Source organism: Folsomia candida, unplaced genomic scaffold (assembly GCF_002217175.1).
Source record: "Folsomia candida strain VU population unplaced genomic scaffold, ASM221717v1 Fcan01_Sc046, whole genome shotgun sequence".
NCBI lineage: Eukaryota > Metazoa > Arthropoda > Collembola > Entomobryomorpha > Isotomidae > Folsomia > Folsomia candida.
In genome coordinates, this window is record NW_019091238.1 from 797,771 (window position 1) to 820,313 (window position 22,543).

The 22,543-nt window shown below is 36.8% G+C and overlaps 1 protein-coding gene and 1 long non-coding RNA gene across 3 annotated transcripts; one reads left to right on the forward strand and one right to left on the reverse strand.

Moving 5' to 3' along the window:
• Positions 1-141: 141 nt before the first annotated feature.
• On the forward strand, positions 142-2,968 carry LOC110861870. Of its 2 annotated transcripts, XR_004833287.1 has the most exons (5): positions 142-453; positions 534-623; positions 1,067-1,294; positions 1,788-2,111; positions 2,289-2,968. XR_004833287.1 is itself a non-coding variant. In XM_022111006.2 (4 exons), the coding sequence occupies exons 1-4, from the start codon at positions 348-350 to the stop codon at positions 1,943-1,945; spliced, it is 582 nt and encodes a 193-aa protein (XP_021966698.1). In that variant the 5' UTR covers positions 142-347; the 3' UTR covers positions 1,946-2,968. The 2 variants fall into 2 exon arrangements, 1 of the variants encoding a protein (XP_021966698.1); XM_022111006.2 differs by having other exon boundaries at positions 1,788-2,968.
• Positions 2,306-19,520, reverse strand: LOC118433275. Its single transcript, XR_004833288.1, has 2 exons — positions 19,378-19,520; positions 2,306-4,858 (listed from the first exon to the last, which is right to left on the reverse strand). It is a non-coding gene; the product is annotated as an uncharacterized LOC118433275 (long non-coding RNA).
• Positions 19,521-22,543: the final 3,023 nt, after the last annotated feature.

Sequence of the window (22,543 nt, forward strand, 5' to 3'; positions counted from 1 at the left end):
AATATGCAGCAAACTATGCTAGCGTAATGTTATTATTATACACAACACATAACTTCATAAATCATAAAGTTTATTTCAATTTAGTGTGGTTATCCTAATGTAAAATCAAGAGTGTGGGCACCCTGGATTTGAAAAAAATGCATGAATTTTGTTTTATTTTGTAAACGCAAAACATTTTGAGGGGAAAGGGAGATCATTTTGTTGCGAGCGAACGAACGCAATGTTGACACATTTTAGTCATGTGTTGGAAAAATACATATTTTCACCATCTGCAAAATATCGTAATTTAATTGCCACACATTTCTACCAGGACAAGACTCAATATCTGTAATTTCATTTAACCAATCATGTCAGTTACTAAACGTGAAATGGAAAAACTTATCCATCGTGTCGCCAAGTTGGAAGCATTCGTGACAAAAATTGCAAAACATTTCGCACAACTTGGCATCTTTGGTGATTTAATTATCTCTTAACTTTTTTAAACATAAGTAATTATCCTGGATTCAAATTAATAATAATTTGATTTTTGCTAGATCTGGGCGATGACGAAGAATCCTCCGATTCGGAATACGTACCACAAAAATTCGCTGGAGAAAGACACCAAAAATTTAAAAGACGAAAACGTATTAAATTTATAAATATATTTTTTAATTTAAACGTCAAAATTAACACATTTTGAATCATTTCTCTCCTCTGGGAACTATTTTAAACTTCTGCACGACAAGTTTGTATGTGAAAGTAGTCGCTGCCAATTTTTTTGCGAATATACTCTCCAGATTTTGACACTTTTAAAAGAGTTTTTACATAGGTTTAAGAGACCTTCAGACAAGTTAGAAGTCTTCGAAACTGGCTTAAAAAACTCACCGGAATTCGAATAATCGAGTACAAATTGGTCGTCCAAAATTGTAACATATTTTAATCTATTTTAATTCCCGTGGCGAGAAATGATCAAAAACATGCTTTAACTTTAAATGTGCTCTAATATTCAAGTCAAAAGTTTAAACTGTATACATTTTTCAACTCAAGTGAGCAAAAATGTTTTTGATTTTAAAAATATTGCAAATAGGAAAACGTATCGACGGCAAGACATCATCTCAAACAGTTTCCCAAGGCGACGACCAGCACGAGAATCACGACCCAATTTACATCGTGGACCAGGAATCCGTGGAAATTGGACCTGACTCTGTTAAAATGGAACCGGAGGATTCTGAAGAAGAAGTGGAAATTTATCCGTATACTTCCGATTTTGTAATAATCCCTTCCCAAGAGAATATTGAGCTTCCGGCGGAAGTTGGTAAGAGCTCATCATTAGAATTGTTTTCCAATCTGAAATACGGGAATTTTTCGACGATGTGCAGAGTGGTCAAGAAATAAGTGACCTTAACAAGGAAATTAATTTTTGGTGGATATTTAACTGATAATTTAATACTACTCCGAAAACCAAAATCCGTGTTTTTTTTAGAGAAATGCGTCTTTTACTCGTGCTAAAGTAAAATTTAACTTACTCATGTAGTCGTAATTTTTGCCAAGGGGACGTCCATACATTACGTTATCAGTTTAATGAGTGGGTGGTTTAAGCCTTCCTATGTTAAAATTATCCCTATCCCTTAATGTATATGTTCGTTGGGTGGGTGGGTGGTACAATTGCGAATTTTGGATCACGTAATAGATGAATAGCCCCCCAAATATGGCATTTTTTTGTCAATCGAACTTTAAAGACCTTGTGAATTATAATGGGATTTTGATTTCGATTTGCATGCTAACCTATTATTATTAACTTATTTCAGGAGAAGGCCTTAATTCAGTGGGGACAAAAGATGCATTAATCCCCCCGCCCCCTCCACCACATAACCTACCTCATCTTCCTAAGACTGTAAAAGGCTTCAAGACCCGAGACCCTGTCTGGGCATATTTCGAAAGTGTGAATGAAACTACCCGAACTTAGAAATGCAAGCTGTGTGGAAAGGAATTTAAACACGCGAAAAATGACCGTCTCAGAGTCCACATTCAAAATAAATGCGTCAGGCGAGGAAGGGGAAAACAATACAGCTATTCAGGAGTAGAAGAGTTCCCATCAATCACTCTTAAAAATAATGTTACCCTTTGAAAAAGTATTTAGATGTGTATCTTCTCAAATCTGTTTTAAGCAAACTGTACTAAAATCTGAGACTAAATTGTTCTGCGTATTAAGTTAAGGATACTCTGGATTTAGTACAGTTTATGTAACACGCATTGCAATTGAGACGATGCATATCCACTTTTTTAAACGGTAATATTATTTTTATGAGTGTGAAATATGCACAAGTTTGGGCATGTCTTTATTGTATCGTAATTTTGTATTTGTAAGATAATGTTACCTTTCGAGAAGTTAATGCAGTCTGAATTTCAGATTGGATAAATAATACTAAATCCAGAGTGGCGTTAATTTAATAAAGAGTACCCCGGGTTAAATATAGATTACGTAGTATGAAATTAATTGCGAATCTACTTTTCCAAAGGGTTTTTTCCCAATCATTTTTTCAGTGTATTTTTACGAATGTTATTTTTAAGAATGTATGGACAAATGTGTGCACCTATTTATTTCCAACCGGATCTTGTTTTGATGTGAGGCTTAATTTATTTGGTAGCCCTTATTAAAAGTTTGTATTTTGTGCACACACTTTTCTTTGTAAAAAAATTTCTCACCGCTCTTAAAAATATGTTACCCTATTTAAAAGTAATTACATTCTGAAAATGAGTGGATCCTCCTTATCGACTTACAATTAGTCTCTTTGTAAACATAAATTTTGAGTAATTTCATTTTCTCGGAGCTTGAAAAGTCGTTTTATTATAAACGAATCTAATAATTATTGTGAATTTGAGTTCTTTTATCCACTGTCTAATATTAACGTTAATTCTGATAACTTTTGAATGTTTCTTAACAATAATATGGTTATGATAAAACAAAGACCTATATTGGATACTAGTACTTCAAACTGGGAGTAAATTGGAAGATTTTCAATGATGTTCAAATGTAGAGATCTTTTTACCATTTTGTGAGGGTGTGGCTGACATATCTGGGTGGGGGTGTTGGTAGTAGTAGTATATGTATGTCCTAAACACCCTCTTTGTTGTCAACGCCGACCAGCATCGTCACTTTGGGTAAATGCTTCGGCGAGTGGCGCCCCGATGTACAGTCAATGGAAAAAGTATAGGCAACTTTGGCATGCATTACCATATTCACATAAGACTTTGCACGCACTTGGCAAATTTAATATAGTGTTCGATTATAATCATGTTTTATGGATTTAATTTTCATGAACAGATTTTTTCAATAATTTGTTGGAAAACTTACAAAATTAACCCACAAAAAGTATTGGCACCTTTTAATTAAAAAAGCGTAAAACAAAGAATCTCTTATTTGGTTTCGACAAACTGCATCTAGAACCACTTATCAACTCCCCTCGATGCAATAGGAGCAGAAACATGCCCTGGAATTGACTCCACAAATTTCTCTCCGACATGATTTCCCACTCGTCTTACAAAACTTGGATCAGGTAGGTTCTTGACTAATGGTTTTTTACAAGACAGTGCCAGACACTCCTTTCTCAACCGAAACAACAGGATTCATGTCAGGAGACTGTGTAAGTAACGGGAGAAGCTTAACCTCTTCGGTGTCCAAAAATTTCTTCGTTAATTTGGCTAAAAGCTTGGCGTAACAACATTGTGGGATTTGGAAATTTCTATTTCGTTCAGTCTGTTTTGCAGAGTATTTCAAATTATCTTTTGGAAGTCTTAAATATACCTAGTTGATCATGATTTAGACAATAGTGACCAGTTTGCGGCACCCCGACGAAGACATTTGACCCCAAACCATAGTCGATCCGTCTCAGTGTTTGATTGTCGGATGAAGGCATTCGTTTTTTTGAGTCTAACTATTCATCCACCACATTTTAACCAGCCAATCCGATCTGAATAAGTAAAATATGCTTCGGTAAGACGTGAAGACCCTTGTTTATTCACTAAAAGTTTGTGGAGTGGGATATAGACCATTCCAATTTCCTGAGTAGATTCAGTTTGGGGGCCCACGCGTCCTTTGGGCTACTCGACCTTTAAACTCCATGGCATGAATTCGACTGTTCATCGCATTGTCTGATTTGTTGACTCCATAGTTGGTTCTCAAATTCCAGTTGATTTTAGGAGCTGAAATCCTCCTACGTTGACGAAATTCTTGACTAATTTACATATCGATTTTAGGCGTTGGTAACTTTTGTTATCCGATTCGTTGAAAACTAGCAACTAGGATTCTCGTTTTTTATTTCTTAGATATCTTTTGAATAGTGCATATCGAGAAGCATGCTTTCTGCTTGATGTTTCAATATCGAAGCATTTTACTAAAGTAGACATGCTGATTTCTCGCGCCGCCAGACACAACCGTTTTGGGTCACCATTTTGGCCCTAAACAACACTAATCTAGACTTCTGAAGCAATTAAACTCATATTTTGTTGTCTAATTAACTTACCACCACGAAATGTTGAGGATGGTTAGCGTAATAATTTCGCACACTTAATTGAACCAAATGTTGCCAATACTTTTTGCAGGTTCGTACCTGATGCATTTGGGTCAAAATTAGAATTAGGTTGCGACTCTTTGATTTAGGTCGGAAACGTGATTATAATCGAATACTACATTAAATTTTCTAAGTGCGTTCAAAGTTAAACAATTTTATGTAGCTCTCGCTGGTGTTGCCTATACTTTTTCCATTGACTGTATGTAGCAGGAATGGAAATAAATCATATTTATCGGCCATTAGATTCTTCCGGCGGCTCTTAAAATGCTGCCTGCGGCGTACAGCCATCTTCGTTGACCTTTCCCCCTCTGTTAAACGTAACAAACAACTTATTTACTTGAACTTCACCATTTTACCTTCAAACTCCAGATACATTGTTAATTAGTGTAGTCTTATTATATTAGTCTTAAGCAAGTTTTGTCCAAAAGTTTGAATTCGGTTAAAATTGTTGTATAAATTTTTAGGTTTTATTTGCTCAAACCCTTTCCCAAGCATTTATTTCATTGCAAGATTGTTAATACAGATTTAAAAAATTAATTTGTTTGGACGCATATGTAACTATGACTGTTATTATTGAACAAGGCAACGCGGCATTAACAAAATGTCGCATTGTTAACAAAATTCCGAATTGCTTACAAAATTTTGTGTTGCTTTCAAAATTCCTGATAAGTGAAAAGCTCATATAACGAATACGCTGTAGTATTAGACAGATAATATTCGAAATTTCAATTTCGAATGAAATTATTTGAATTTTCTAACAAAATTTCTTTTGTAATTGGCAAAATATGTCTATAACTATGACGTGTAAACAATACGCTAAGAACCTTCAATAATTACAGTAATTCCATCGTGTAAAACTAATATGGAAATTGCAATAATTTTGCAAAACTCAATAAATTGGAAAATTGGGGTCCGAAATCGAGGCAGTGGCATATTTTTGGACTAGAGGCATTCTAGTCCAAAAATAATTTGTCAAATTATTTTCAGTCATATTAAACCGAATTTGGACGAGCTTGAGACAAAAGTCAAAATTCGCACATTTTGGCATTTATCTCGAAAACTGGCTAAGCTCGCCCCCAATATTATTACGGATTCTTAATCTACTCAATTTTACGAACATTTTAAGGTATCTAGCTCGAAAATCGTAGGAAGATGAAAAATCACGATCTCATTGTATATATCTATCTTAATTAAAAACGGAGGTTGATATATTAGAAAAACTATATACAATAGAGATGGATTAATTCATCGCATCGATACGTATCTAGATATGCCTGGATACATAATTGATTATTGGAAACAAATGAAACCTGTTTCATTTCTCTGCCTTGATTAAAATTATGTAGATTGCGAATTCATTAAATGTATTTACAGGGTTTTTTAAATGTCTCGCTACAAAGTAAAATTTTATGTTACATAAAGCTATGTAAATTAGTTACTAGTTATTGATTGTTCAACTTTAATATCAGAACTAATTGAACATAATGCCAAAATAGCTAATTTCAGAGGCAAAACTTCGATAGCAGCTTACGAGTTTTTTTCCACTAAAAAATTGTCCAGTGCAGCAAGACATTTAGCCCACCCTGTATTTATGCCTGTCTTATGTATAACTATGACTTAGTTTTTAACAAAAATGGTAGGTTTATATATTACAAAAGTTCAACTATACTCACAAGATTTTAATTAAACATGTAACAAAAGTAATTTGGATATATCCAAATTGCTGGTGATCCCGGGTTACAAATCCCGGGTGAAAATCAAATGTCGAATTTGACATAATTCTACATAAGTAGCGGGAACAGCGTTTTTTGCAGAAAAATTATAAACCACTCTGAATAAGACTTCTGACTTCTGGTATATTCTGTAGAAAGTTTTAGCACATTTATGCATAATTCTGCATATTTTATGCGCAAATTGTTTCTGCATAAATATTTCTGCATAAATTCCAGCCAAATTTCTGCATAACTCCCAGCTAAATTTCTGCATAATATCCCTTAAATTTTTTACCCGGGTATATGTATAACCATTACTTTTATTTGTTAACAAAAAGTTAAGGAATTGGCTATTACATTTATAGCAACTATACACAAACCAATCGATAATTGTAATCTCCGTGGATCCATCCACGGATGACAAGTTATGACAAACGGAACCGGTTTAATTTCTATTTATTAGACATTCCTATTTAAAATTTGATTCCGACTTGATTAAATTTATATAAGTCTGCGTCTCCCCATGGAACTAGGGTTGCCGCTGGTAACGGGTCGGGGTCCCGTGACCCGCATACCCGCGCGATTCTTGCGGGTATCCGTTATCTGCGGGTAGTGAGAATTACCCGCACGGGTAACGGGTAGTTGAGTTTTTATTTAATTTTCGACATAAATCAGTTCGCAAAGAAACTTAGCAGCCAGTTTACCAACAAAAGCGTCAATTTATTATTTATGCATTTCAAAATTTGTCATTTGCCAGCAACTAACGTTTATAGCGAGCGTGTCTTCTCGGAAGCCACAGAAGCTTACGGCAGCCTCAAATGCGTTTCACGTACCGAAAATGCGGAGACATGATTGTTACTCAAGTACATATAATTTGCCTGCTCTAAAATATCATATGTTAATACTTTAACTTGTATTTGTGTGTATTTTTGTAAGACTGACGAGATTTTAATTTGTGGAAGGTGTAAAACCTGAATCCGATTGAAAGAAAAAAATGTATTTGTAGACAATTTTTAAAATCACAATTTCAGAAAGTCAAATTATAAATTAACCTTTTTTTCAAGCACACCAAGCTACACCACGATGGCCTAGGGAGTATATCAAAAAGTCCAGCCAAACATTATGGATTGCGGGTTGAAGGCCCACTATCAAGAAGAAAAATATTGGCGGCAAAGTTCAATTTTTAAGTAAAGGTTCTGCGCATTTTTCCTTCACTGGACGAAAGCTGTGATGGACTTTGAACTCTGCCCTCATTAAACGGGTTATTCAACGGAAATATAAGTGATAATTCCTAACTTTTGGCTTGATTTTTTTATATAATTCGCTAAGAAATTCCGGTGTAGCTTGAAAACGGTTCCATTGAAAACCAAAAAGTCTGGTTTCAGAAACATATAATGACATCTAGCAAATTATGGCCTTCGTTACTCGCACAGCATTATCTCAAACTACTGAACAACCCAAATGAGCAAATAATTGATTAAATCAAATTTATTCAGGAGGTTGGTTAGTTTTTAACTTAATTCTCATAACGGGTAGCGGGTAACGGGTACCCGTGCGGGTAGTTGTGCTGCGGGTAGCGGGTCGGGTAACGGGTAGCATTTTCACTACCCGCGGCAACCCTATTTACTTGGAACCTACTAAAAGAGAACCATGTTCTTCAGCTTCATTGCTCACAGTATCAATTTCTCTTTGATACGTTTATGAACCCTGGGTTTAAATAATAATTCTATAATTTACGTCTTTAATAAAATTGAAAACATGGAACACTTGATATTTTACCTTATCATCCCTAAACTGCGCTGGTTATCCGTTGCCTACGTCCATCCCAATATTTTCGGTAGATTTTCCCAAATTAAGAAACAACCCAAATATTTCCCTGGATTTCTGATAGCATCCGCTTTTCAAGCATACTTCACGGTACATATGACTTGTGTTTTAATCCACCCAATTCTATCTTCCGACCGTGATCCTGATTTAAATATGGTGACCATTATCCCAGTCCTTGGATGTTTACTGGTCGGATGCATCATTATGTTCGCTGACCTAGTTTTCTTAAGGTCCAGTGTCACTATGGGTATAGTGCTCGAAAGCACACGTCGACTTTACACGGAATGTGTGGAATTTAAGTTCCAAAAATTTGAAAAGAAAATTTCGAAAAATAGATTGATTCTTGACAAAATCGGGGCAATTAGAATGGATAAGCTTATCTCGTTTGCCGTCTTGTACTCAATAATGGCGCCCATAGTCCCTTCATTTGTGCCGTTCTTTAATCCAAAACTCGAACCAACTTACTTCCTGTTAAAGGCGTTCTCCCTCAGTTCGGATTACTGTCTGAAATCCTACGCCATTCTTAGTGTACGGTCGGTTATAATTTTTACTCTGTTTTATCAATATTACGCAATCGCACTGCAATTTGGTGTACACTTCTTTGCCGAGATGTACATGAGTTTGCACATCTTGGAGGGGATAGCACCAATCATGAGAGGGGATGGCTGCCAAAATTTATTACACTTTAAACGGTAAGTTACACACATCAATGGATGGTTTAACACCTTCAAGCTCAAGGGTATGCTACCCTGGGTTTATGGGATATTTGGGTTTAAAAAGGAACCAATTCCAAAAACAATGTGATGTTCATTTAGATTTGACTTACATACATGCATACATCTGGATAGCAGATCCGTTATACATACATACATATGTTTAACAGGTGTTTTACCCGTTTCTGTATTTATCTGCAATGTAACGGTTTAGTTAATAATACGCACATACGAAATAACAAACTAAATTGAAACCCATTCTTGCCAACTTTAACAAGAAGGGAATTGAAAAGTTTTAATCTGGAGATTGGAAAACGGTACATTTTTTTCCAATATTAAATACGTAGTTATTGTTACTGAATCAAATTTCATATTTTATTCGTTTGCACTGATTAGTTTTTTTACTCTATTTTTCAACAGCGAGGTTTCTTTACACCGGCAACTGTACATTTTACTTGGATGCTACAACTCCATTCTAAGGGTGCACATAGCTATAACGATCTTCATGCTATGGATGCTTGGAATCACTTCCAGCTGTCTTATTATTTGGATCTGGAAAGAACAAACGTTGAACGTTGCATTTTTTCTAGCATACATTTCCTTGGATGCAGTTGTTTACACAATTCTGAAAACTTTGGTGCCAAAAATTGAGAAAGTTCGAGCCGCTTCGCTCAGAGTGACGCGTCAGTCGCTGGGATTTATACGCGAGAGGAAGACTCAGGTTAGGGTATTAAGGGCCCTGTTACCGACGGGTGTCCAGCTTGGATGGTTTGGTTATATACAAGAAAATACATTTGTTACCATGATGCTGGCTGGATTGGAGCAGATCGTTGCACTACTCTTGTCCGTGTAAATAAAACATTATTGAAATTGAGGGATAGCGGTTTATACAATACTAGCGTATAAGCCCGTCTCCCGCCGGGCGAGCGAGAATTATAAGATGCAAATATCTGTCGGAAACGGAAGTAAAGTTTCCACTGGCGCGTAAAAATTAAATTAAAAAAATTAAAACTCTCACGGTAGTTATCTTAGGTAGCTATTTATCTGAGTGGTTGCCTAATCATAGTCATCTGACAGTGGTTATCATGACTACTTCACTGCGAAGTGTCTTGGAAGTGAAGCTGAAGTCAGTCAATACCGACCTGGCCACCATGTTGTGAAGTAAAATCGCCAACCCGTAACTGACTGACTTCCACTTCACATTAACTTCACTTTAAACTAACGTGGTCAATTCTGCTTACCCGTGACGGACTCCCACTTGACTTGAACTTTACTTTACTTTAAATTAAAGTGGCCAGTCCTGCATACTCTTGACTGACTTCCACTTGACTTTACCTTCACGTTACTTTAAAGTAAAACGGCAAATTCTGCTTACCCGTGACTGATGTTAGGCACATATCTATGCCTATGTAGTAGTAATTAGTTAACGAATCACTTCTTGTACTCACTCCGTCTTTAGCTACGCTAATAAACTGTCCTCTCTCTTCTCTCTCTCCACAAATACAATCTCACCAAATTATTACCATTCATTTATGTATATTTATTTATACGTAACACTGACTTCCAATTCACTTTAACTTGAAACTAAAGTGCCCCCCACTCCACCATCAAACGACCACTTCCAGATTACCACCATGATAACCACACCCCAGATAACCGCCCACGATAAGCACCCCCAGATAACCGCCACGATAACCACCCCTAGATAACCACCCCCAGATGAGCACAATGAGATAACCCCTTCCCGATAACCACTCCCAGATAATCACTTCCCGATAACCACCATCAGACCACTACCCCAGATAACCACCGTCAGATAACCCACAAAGATAACTATCATCTGACTTTTAATTTTTGAATTTTTAATTTATTTTGAATTTTCGCGCCATTCGAAACCTAACTTTCTCCACTTGCACTTCCGTTTCAGAACATTTACTTTCACTTCCGTCGCCAACAAACATTTCCAGTTTATAATATAGGTGGCAAGATGATGTGCACATAAAATATTCGTGGGGAAATTGTCGCTCTGTCCCCACGCATTGCTACCCAACCCAGTAAAATCCTTGATTTGTGCGTGCTAAGATCAAGTCCGTAATTATTTCGTATTCAGATATGCATATCGAACTTACATATATACATACATAGGGATCGTGCATGCATTACATCATCAAAACACGCTGATCCTTAGACCTCCTACCCATATCCAACCCAGGCAATGCTTAGCACGAGTAAGAAAGGCGACACAAAACAAACCGTCCACATCTTCATGACGTAATATTTGGAGGTGCCCATGCAGGAAGAGACGCACGTTAATAATCAATCGCAATAAAATCAATACCTAACACTCGTAAATTCCAAATTTGCTTAGCTTGTAATTCAATTGTTGTACATACACATAAATAAGTAGCCACTACATACATATATCATGGTGGCGTTCTACGGACACTTTTAAAAAAGTCCTTGGGGAACCACCGCCCAAGGGAGGTATTATGTCCCAAACTTTTTTCCACATTTTTATAGAAAACTCCCTTCATTGACGGCGTTAAGAAGCATAAAAATGCGGAAAAGTTTTGGGACTTTTCTCCCATATCTGCTTATTTTATGGGATTACACCTCCAGAAACTTTTGGGGGACTCCATTGTACAATATGACTAGGCGAGTGCTCAAAAAAAGATGCCAGGATTATACTTCGTATCCCAAGCAGCACCCGGTACACCCACTCATATGTACAACCACTCCCTTAAATACGTATCAACAAACCTATTTATTTCAACCATACTTCATTCACCTTCAGTCTAAACACATCCATAAATAGTTAATAAATTGATTGTGGTGTTTAAGTTTTAGCATAACAAGTTCTAAATTGTGTAAAACTTTTTGTTGAAATTAGCAATTTTTTAAAAGATTTTCTTAGAACTCGACATACAATGCACACATTATATTTAGAATATTATTAAAAGGATTCTAACCAAAGATTTAAGTAAAGCAGGTAAGGTATGTATATGTTTAAGCTTGACTTACAATGCTCCTGTCAACATAAAATTATATTTTTGTGGGTAAGGACTATGAAAACCTAAATTTAACCTATTACTAAATTACTAACGTTGGAATCAGGGACGACGGTTTCATGTTAATTTATTTCTTCGAGATAAAATTACATTAGGAATGCATTATTTATATAAATATATACCTCTGCCCTTTCAGTAAATCAATTTGTTTGCATGTTCCATATGACATATGAGTATACCTTTTATCCTGCCACAATAAACGGTGTGACTTTGTATTGGGAAAATAAACCAATTATCTAGGAACTATGTATAATACTCATAGGAAAATTCACGAACGCTCCAGACATGCCTGGATACTTATTGATTATTGGAACAATTCAAACTCGTTGCGTTTGTCTTCATTAGGCATAAAATTAGACTAGGGACACAATAAATGAATCCATTTATTTTTAAATCTTCGGAGGTTCAGACCATGAGGGAAGTATGTATGCACTAGTCTAGTCAATACGTAATAAATTTTAAAGCCACGTAATAAAAACAAAAAAAATTGAAATCCAAATGAATTGAATTCTGACCACGTCACTAATATGGAAAACTTACTATTAAACCTAATCATTCCAAAACTGCGGTGGTTATCCATTGCCTACACCAATCCAAACATATTCGGCAAATTCTCCCGTATCTCATCTAAAGAACCAAGATTTTCCTCAGGATTTTTGCTCATATCCGCTTTCTCAGCTTACTTCACGGCACACATGGTTTATATTTTGATCCACTCAATCCAATCGTCCGACCGTGACCCGGACTTGAGTATGGTGACCATTATCCCCCTCCTCGGATGTCTCTTTACCGGCATAGTCATGATATTTGGCGACATAGTTTTCTTAAGGGGCGGTTTCACTATGGAAAACGTGCTCCAGGTACGCACCGACTTTACACGGAACGCGGGGAATTTGCCGCTCAAAAATTCAGAAAGCCGTTAAACAATGATAAATCAATCCTAGATAAAATCAGCGCTCGAAAAATTGATAAGGTTGCCTCTGTTGCCGTCCTTTATTCAATAATGGCGCCATTATTTCCTTCATTTGTGCCATTTTTTAATCCAAAACTCGGCCCGACTTATTTCTATCTGAAGGCTTTCTCCCTCAGTTCGGAGGATTGGCTGCAATCCTAGGCAATTCTGGGTGCCCGGTCCGGGAGAATTTTTACTCTGGTTTATCAATATTACGGGATCGCGCTGCAAATTGGAGTTTACCTCTTTTCCGAGATGTATATGAGTTTCCATATCGTGGAGGGAATAGTACCTATCGTGACGACGGATGGGAGCCAAAGTGTGGGACATTTTAAGCGGTAAGTTGTGTCCATAAATGACTGCATGATGACGAATTACTAAATTACTACCTGCTGGGCCCAGGCAAGCTGTAAGTAGCTCTTAATTGCAAAACCGCTGGAGATAATAAAAATCTAAGAACTGCATTGGATTCCTCGTGCGATTTTGCATAAAAACCACTAATCTATTTTTAAATTATTGCAAAGCATATCAACAGAGGAAATATTGAAGGGACGCGGGCGTCGATAATTTTTCAATAAAAAAATCGAAACAGAAATAGTGAATTTGAAAGGTGTGAAAGGAATCGAACGTGCACTTTAATTTAGTCCAACGGACTATAAAAACGTTCATGGGGACCAGATCGACTAAGGACAGTTGAAGAAGAATTTTTTAGAAACCTACAAAGACCACACCCATCGTGAAGCCGCAAAAGTTTAGAATTCGAAGAAATTCACGAAATTCCAACGGAAACTAGCTTCACAGCGGACAGGGTAGCTGCGAAGTATCCAACGAGTCCTCAAATTGAACCTTGGCCTTCAGGCTTTGAAACGTTGTACATGGTACAGGCTGAAAATTCCCCAGAGGAAAACCAGATTAAAGAAATGCAAGGCTCACTTGAAGCGGTGCGCTCTGAAAAAAGTTAAAAGGATTCTTTTTAAAATGAGGATATTTTAATGTCAGAGGAATATTTCAACAAACAAAATGATATAATCTACGCTAAATCGACTTAATAAATCCCCCAATATAGACAAAAGGTCAAAAGATCACATTATCCAAGTTTTGTGATGGTTTTGGTAGGATAGAGCTAATTGGGGTAATTTCTATACATTTTGTTGAAAATGGGGGGGAGGTGGGGGAATTAAATTTCTTTAAGTATGATCTTATTTCCCTAAATAAGATCATATTCAATGAAGTCGTTTGAACCTTACACCAGGACTCAGCACCAGCTCATCATGCAAAAAACGATCCAAGCGTGGCTAAAAAACAAAATCCGGACCTTATCTCCACTTAGGAATTCCCATTCTCCTTCTTGGATTTGAATCCCGGGCTATGAAAAATTGTAAAACTTTGAGGCAAAGGTGTGTTCTAAGCCTGGTAAAAGTGCAGAGGCTTTAAAAAAAATCTTTGACCACGGAATGAGACAATTTATCCACGGATTCAGTGCGCACTTTAGTCGAGGACTCGAGGCCGCTTCTTCAGCACTGCGTGAATGTAAGAGGTGGAAATTTCGGAAGATAATAATTGTTTTCTACTCAAAAATTAACTAGCTTTCCAATAAAATTAACAAGAAATGTGTAACACAAAAACTGTGGTAGCTACAGCGTTTTATTTTACTACCAGTTTGCCTGGGCCACCTAGTACTTTTATACCTTACCAAATGTTGAACATTCTGGTATTAACCCATTCAGAAACCAAACGATTATTTAAAGAACAAGGATTCGCTGTACCTGTACGCATGTTTAATATTGTATAAGTTTTTATGGATCCTATTTATCAGCAGGGAAGTCTGCCTACACCGTCAACTTCACATTTTACTTCGAGGTTATAACTCGGTCGTAAGGATGCATGCTTGCGTATCTGTCTTCGTGTTATGGATGCTCGGAATTCAGGGATGGGCAATCCCAGGATTACTTTAACCGACGCTCCAAAATCTAGTGAGAAGGTTGGCCTGATGAAAGACTGGCTTTGAAAGCAAAAATATTTCATACCAAAATTTGGACTCTATTAAAGCTGAAAAAATAAATCCGAACATTGTAGGATTGTCAGATTTTAAAAATCTCACGGACACGAAATTGTCCGACTTCCTCCTTACCAGAATTAAAAAAGATTTAAAAGAACACAGAATTTACTGTCGGAAAGGTTGTATTTTAATGAGCAAAAGTAATAAATGCAAATTTACTAAGTTTTTTTATTTGTATACGGCCCTTAGTTTGTTCCAACGAAAATGTCACTGGTACCCTGCAAAAGATTCATAAGCGGCCCCGTTTCAAATTTGAACGCGATTTCTTTAGATCTGCCAAAAGCAATAGTAACGTCTATATTCGTGTTTAGTGGCACATACACGTTTAGTATCTGAATTGACAAATTAAATTGAAAACGAGTTTACCACCATCGACCACCATACTACCATCGAGTTTTCCACAAAATGCAGAAGAAATATTCTTTTTAAGGAAATTTTGGTGTCAAGGAAATTTATGCAGTTCACACATTTGTGTATTTCGTTGTCAACCAAAAAAAGAATACTACACAAATGTGTGAACTTCGCCGTGAATGGAAAATAAAATAACTACGCAAATGTATGTACTTCGTCGTTAAGAGGTTAACCCTAGTAAGAAAGGCGATACGAAACCAGCCATTCACATCTTGATGACGTAATATTTGGAGGTGCCCATGCAGGAAAAGATCCAAATAATAAATCACAATAAAATAAATATCTAAAACTTGGAAATTCCAAATTTGTTTAGTTTATAATTCAACTGTTATACATAAATTTATACATACATATGCACACGAACACATAAATAAGTAGCCAAAACATACATCTGTGACAAAATTACGTGCATGTAACTTTTGGCGTACTAGATTTACAAAATTTCTGTCCTTAATTTTAATCTCTATTTTGTGCGAGAGATTGGTCATCTAGTTTAAAAATATTGCGGGAACACGCTACGTTGGTATGGTGAGTGTGAACTGACTATATATTATCTTCTTAAAATATTCTTGGGTTGCCGAATGTATTGAGAGAAGTTTATCTTACGTTTGCCCGTCGCCAGCGTTTGAGAGTTTATTTTATGATGTGTTTCTTCATTTTTCGCCTATTTCTCACTTTAATTATCAATCTGCTAACTATCCACCACAAATGGAACAATATAGCTCTTCTATTCCTAACTGTAACTTCCACTAAGAAAGCAATCATAGGAACCCCAATACAGATGAGAAGCAGATAGAAGACCGTAACAATATTATCACCTATGGCCAACGTCTTCACCCTCATCCTGTTGTCTACTCGAGATTTGTTCTTTTCACCCGAGTGTATCTTCAGCACTTGATTAAAGTCGCGGATTTCTCTCCATTCCGCCGCCAGGCCGGATTCGATTAAACTAAACATTCTTAAAACTGCTGGACGTCCCCAAAATCCACGAATGGCAAACCGAATATTTCTAGTAAATATGGGGTCCGTCCCCATAAAGATTTTTTTCTCGGGATGTCTCTCATAATACATCATTCTTATGAGCTTAACGTCACTGTCCCAGCCAATGAAACTTGTTTCATTGCATTCTTGTATTGTGTTCAAGATGGATAGAAGAGGAGTCGATACCTGAAGAAATGGTATTAGTCGGACATATTTTGTTAAATTAAAACTTATATTCGTATCTTTAGCTACGATGTGCTCCCCAACCTGGGTCATACATAATGCATATAATCTCGACTTTAATTTTCTGCCAAATTCGGTTGCACGAACTGAAAGTGAGAAGCTTGTATGATCATAATCAGACCACGTACTATCATAGTGTAAGTACCGGAACTTATCATAGCCGACGCCAGATATTGACGAACATGGGTTTTGTGGGGATATTTTTCTTAAATCGCTCGCAGTCATAGTCTTATCAATCATATTATTTAGCTTAGCATATCGCTCAATATCGTCACTAAATATCACATCTGCTGCTAATTGACCTGTGCATCTCGGCAAAACTGTCTGATTTTGGAAGGCTTGATAGATATCATCTTTCCACCCAGGTAGCGAGAGATCACGAAGCATATCTGCATAGCTATCGTTTCTACAGTACAGTTTCAAGTTATCCTTCATTTCTTCTTCATCATCTACACCGAATCTGGAGTAAATTTCGACTTGGGCTTTCACAAGGTCGGATATCGTGCGGGGGCCTGAGATCTTTAGCGGGGACGTCAATTCGTAAATATTATTTCCTCTGTAACCATTGCTTAGTATGACACCCATTACGAACCATGCCCCCAGCATAATTCTTGTTGCGATACGCTTTAAACCAGATTGTTCGCAGATATTATCTACTCCCTGCTCTAACAATACTCTGAAAGGCCAATCCCAATTACCCTTCTTCCAGGTTGCCTCTTTTGGTAACGTTACATTTAAACCTAACCAAAGCAAGATTGAAGATAGAAAGCAAAGTACCAAGGCAAAGCTCCATGATATATTGTCGTACATTGTAATGTATGCTTGAAAGTTGTAGCTTGCAATCGAAGTTCCGGAACAGGTCAGAAAACAAAACAATTGTTGATCCAGGGTAGGATAACTAATGTCGAGATCGTCTTCATAATTAGCGATAATAGTTGGTTGGTTTGAGTAGTAAAGTCTATCCCACCACACATATGTCGCCGCGGTAAACGTTATGTTTGGAACAAACAATGCAATTATAAAATATTGGTAGTTAGTCGCTAAATCATAATTGAGAGGAGAAAGGGTTTGCAACCTTTGTATAATTGAAAGCCGCCTAAACCTCAATAGACCTGGATCATTCATGTCCTTCTCATATATTACCCAGGTGGTCCCTCTTGCCAAAGATACCTTGCAGTCCTCCATAATCTTGAAATCTATGCTGGATAATTCTTGCCATTTTATTTTAGTACTCGCATTAGAAACGTAGTTGTAAATGTCACAGACAAAATATTTCTGATAAATTGGGACTAATTCTTCTCCGGGGACAATACTAGTCTGGTTCCCCAGGAAGAAAACTATCTTATCCGTTATCAAGGAGTTCGTTGTTAAACGTACAAGTTCTAACCAAGCGTCCAAAACATTTAATGGTATTCGAGCTGAATCAGGACCACTCAAGACTAGCAAACTATATTGGCCTGTGTACATTGAAAACATGCCATTCTTGTAGGAGCAAATTGCTGGACAGGAGTTCGAATTATCCTACCCGGTTGCCTGGTTTTGATACCAGAACTGCATTTGTGAAAAGGCCTTCTGTCCACTCGTCCGGCCGCCTGTCATAGGTAATTGCGATGAGTTTGGGTCTATATATACATGAACAAGGCAATTGTAATTTACGTTGAACACGGGTATCATTGCAGCTTCAATGGTATGGTCGAGTGAATATAATGTCAGTACGACTGGACAGGATGGAGGAACGTAATCGATCCGTTGAAAAGTTAAGATGTGAATAGCACAGTGAGCAAAAGGACTAAGGATTTCTTCATTAAGGTTTGAAATTGTGAAAGACAATGCATTTTTTAAATTTAGAAAGATTAAAAACATGTTAATTGTGATAAATATAAGGAATTCTGGGGAAATATCCATCTTTGCTTTGCTTTGGTATGTTAATCGTATTTGTCCCTGTTTAAATGTGATGAGAATATTAACGTCGCACTAGAGTGCCTCACTTTCAGCTTTTGTAATTTCACTCGTACATATGTACCTAGAACAAAAATTTCAAGCTGATATATAACTACTTTTTTCGGTAGAAATAAAGTTTCTGACCATTTTTACTACGCTAGAGCATAAATACTTACAATGGAGACGCAAACCATGTTCAGCCCAGATTATTTTGTGACCATGTTAGTTTGAAAGAGCAAGTCTTTCGAAACAACATTTGGTGCGGCACTTGCGCAGATGCGCAAAATTCATCACGTTTTGGGCGCCGCAAGTTGGCAAAAACGCGTGATTTTTTATGCAATGTCCAGCGCGACCTCAGCTCTTGCCCGTCTCGCTCGGTCTCTCTCTCCCACGCGAGGACATTGACCCCCGCATCACTTCATCATCCAGATTTTTCATCAATAATGTCGAATTGTTATAATTTTAAGTTTAAATTTTGGAATTATTTCTCCCATTTTCGTAATTTTATAAGATTTTCTTTCTCATAATGGGAACCATCAACACTTTTACCGTTGCCAAATAATGTTTACTCTTTATTCAGAATACTGCACAAGATTAATTTCAGTCCCGAAAATGGGACTGAAATGAAAAATAAGAATTATTTCATGTGCGTATGTACATATATTGTATATTTAAAACCCAGTATTTTGTCGACTTTTAACAATTAACCGATTCAAATTTAAGTCATGGCACAAAATATTTAAAAGAAGAGTCACCATATACGCAGAATCTTGTTCAATGTAATTAAAACTTAACTATTTTCCACCCAAACCAAAGTATTTAATCCATTTAATTAAAAATTTACAATTAGCCGAGTCAAATTTTTAAAAAAAGTTAAATTTGCAACAAAAATGTTTAGAAGTAACGAAAAGACAACTAACCTGGCTACCTAGCTAGCACCTCGCCTAATGAATAGTTTGCTTGCCAAAGTTGACTAATTATTCCATTAATTATTAGCCAAATTAATTTCCTCGGACACAAGTTAATTATTTCTGACGGAGCCAAAAAGCACACATCAGCTGCAGCCGAGGGAAAAAGTCGACTGACTCGCAATAGTGTGAAGTTGGCCTCTCCTTTTTTTATTATTTTGGCTGAAGTTAGCCGGCTCACCCGACTAATATCCGATTGCCGCCCATAAATCCCACCTTTGTGGGGCAACGTGCGATTCGCTCCCCATGGTCCCAGAACTGTTCGAATTCAAACCTCTAGCCTTCCCGCCCCGTTTTAAGGGGTAATTTGACATTCGGACTCATGCATTTAGCTATTATCGAGTAAATTAAGGGTTATCAACACGTAATCTATACTTTTGAGGATTCTAGAACGCTATATTCAACTTGTGAAGCCAGGATGAAATGACACCTCAATATGCACATACACAGGTGCCTATACAACTCAAATACGAAATATAATAAAATTGTCAACTTTTAATGAAAACGCATGACTTATCAGATTTAGACACAGGACTCGGAAACGGGTGAAGCTATCGGGCTCGGGATACGCTTATTTTGTAGCTGTGGACTTGCGCTACCAAACGTATGTTGTGGCTACTCATGCACCACGCGGATAAGATCGAAAAAATTCGGGCAAAATCCGACTTTTCTAAGGGTTGGAGCATCAGAAAACCGAATTTCGGATTTTAATTTTCGATCAATTAAAATGCGAAATTCGGTTTTCTTATGCCTTCAACCTATGAAATTGGATATTACCCGGATTTTTTCGTTCTTATCTGAGCGGTGCATGAGTAGCCACCACATACGCTTGATAGCACAAGGCTATAGGTACAAAATGCGGGTATTCCGAGCCCGAAAGCTTCGCCCGTTTTCGAGAAATTAAAATCCGAAATTCGGTTTTCTTATGTTTACAACAAATGGAAAAGTATGATTTTACTCGAATTTTTTCGATCTTATCCGCGTGGTGCATGAGTAGCCACAACATACGTTTGGTAGCGCAAGTCCACAGCTACAAAATAAGCGTATCCCGAGCCCGATAGCGTCGCCCTTTTCCGAGTCCTGTGTCTAAATCTGATAAGTCATGCGTTTTCATTAAAAGTTGACAATTTTATTATATTTCGTATTTGAGTTGTATAGGCACCTGTGTATGTGCATATTGAGGTGTCATTTCATCCTGGCTTCACAAGTTGAATATAGCGTTCTAGAATCCTCAAAAGTATAGATTACGTGTTGATAACCCTTAATTTACTCGATAATAGCTAAATGCATGAGTCCGAATGTCAAATTACCCCTTAAAACGGGGCGGGAAGGCTAGAGGTTTGAATTCGAACAGTTCTGGGACCATGGGGAGCGAATCGCACGTTGCCCCACAAAGGTGGGATTTATGGGCGGCAATCGGATATTAGTCGGGTGAGCCGGCTAACTTCAGCCAAAATAATAAAAAAAGGAGAGGCCAACTTCACACTAATCTGCCTCGCTTCCTCCCGTGTCTCACATTTCTCAACCGCCACCACCACCACCAGCATCACCGTGAACAAAGCGACAACAGGTTGTGAATGCATAAATGAAATGAAATAAGTACAGGCGTAAACTGCATAAAAAATAAATAAACCTACACGTACGCATGCAAATATTCTTGTAATATGCATGTAAATATTTTTTCTTAAAAGTAACAGCTACCTATGCAAATTCCTTCCAACTTTGCCAAAATTTCAACTGTTTTACGCTACATATACATAAGTATGTATGTATGTATGTATGCAAATGTGAGTATACATGTATGTAAGTACAGTCGAATTATTTGTATGTGTCACCTCACTTGCATATGTACGTAGAACCATTAGTAGTGTCATGATTTGTGAAAATCATGACAAAAATATGACATTTTATGTAGTATTTCCCTCCATGGTGTGTGACAATTTGTCTCCAAATTATTTAAAGTGTGCCTTCTAACGTTAAAAAACGGACTGAGGAAATATGTACATATTTATGTAAATACGTATTTATGTACATAGAATACATATTTGCATTGAAGACGGACAAGCTGGAAAACTCGAATTTTAAAGTATAACAAGTTTACTATTTTTGATATTGATATTGATATATATAAACTCTGTGAAATAGATAGGCCGAATGTAATAGATGCGATTTATGTGTTAAGCAAAATCTTTATCTATTCATCCGTCTGTTTATTGGTCCGATTTTTTGCGACGTGTTTCTAATTTTTATTGGGACGTCGAGTTCGAAAATTAGCGTTAGACCAAACACCTTCGCCCCGGTGGGGGTGTTGTCATTAAACTTGTCAAAGTTGTCAAACTATTAAAGTTACGTCAATGTTATCTTAAAGATAACGTATTTTTTTGGAAATCCATGAATTAAGCGCCACACCCATTTCCCGCCGAGTATATGGAGAATTGGGCCGATCTCTTAGGGGCCGTTCATAAATTATGTAACGCAAAAATCGACTTTTTTCAGACCCCTCCCCCCCCTCTGTCACACTAGCGTAACGCAAGACCAATACCCCCCCTCCCCCTGTGTAACGTAACGCAAATCTCATTTTTTCCGAAAATGTAAAGGACAAAAATGAAAAAAAATTAAAGACATTTCTGTACGTTCATTCTATACAGAATGCAGAATACACAACTTATATGAATTTGCTTAATCGAATTACTTAACTGAAGTGGAATTGCGCAAACTTTGGGTAAATTGCAATTGTAAATTGGTAATGAAATTAACTTCATCGGAAGAACTAAAATTTTATCATATTTTGTTGTGGACAATGGTAGTTCAGTTTCCTATCAAATATCATGAAGTATAAATCTTTTGCCCAATTTCAGAAACCTGACGGTCCAATTTTTTATGACATAATGAATTGCTAGCATTTTTATACGACAGTGCGTATGGATCGGAATTCTCAATTTTTATATTAGTTTTAAAGATTTATTTGCAAATTTTCTCGAATTATCGTGCAAACTCGTTTCCTGTAGAGTAAAGTTTCCGAGAATTTTCAATTATTTTCAGGAAATGTCAAATAATTTTCGGAAATTTTGAATGTTTTTTGGAATTTTTAACCATTTTGAGCAAATTTTACATTTGA

Excerpts from the sequence above, each read along its gene's own strand:
- LOC110861870 (XM_022111006.2), top strand. The coding sequence starts at position 348 with ATGTCAGTTACTAAACGTGAAATGGAAAAACTTATCCATCGTGTCGCC. Across the intron at positions 624-1,066 it reads AAAATTTAAAAGACGAAAAC|GAAAACGTATCGACGGCAAG; the intron begins GTATTAAATTTA and ends TATTGCAAATAG. Across the intron at positions 1,295-1,787 it reads TGAGCTTCCGGCGGAAGTTG|GAGAAGGCCTTAATTCAGTG; the intron begins GTAAGAGCTCAT and ends AACTTATTTCAG.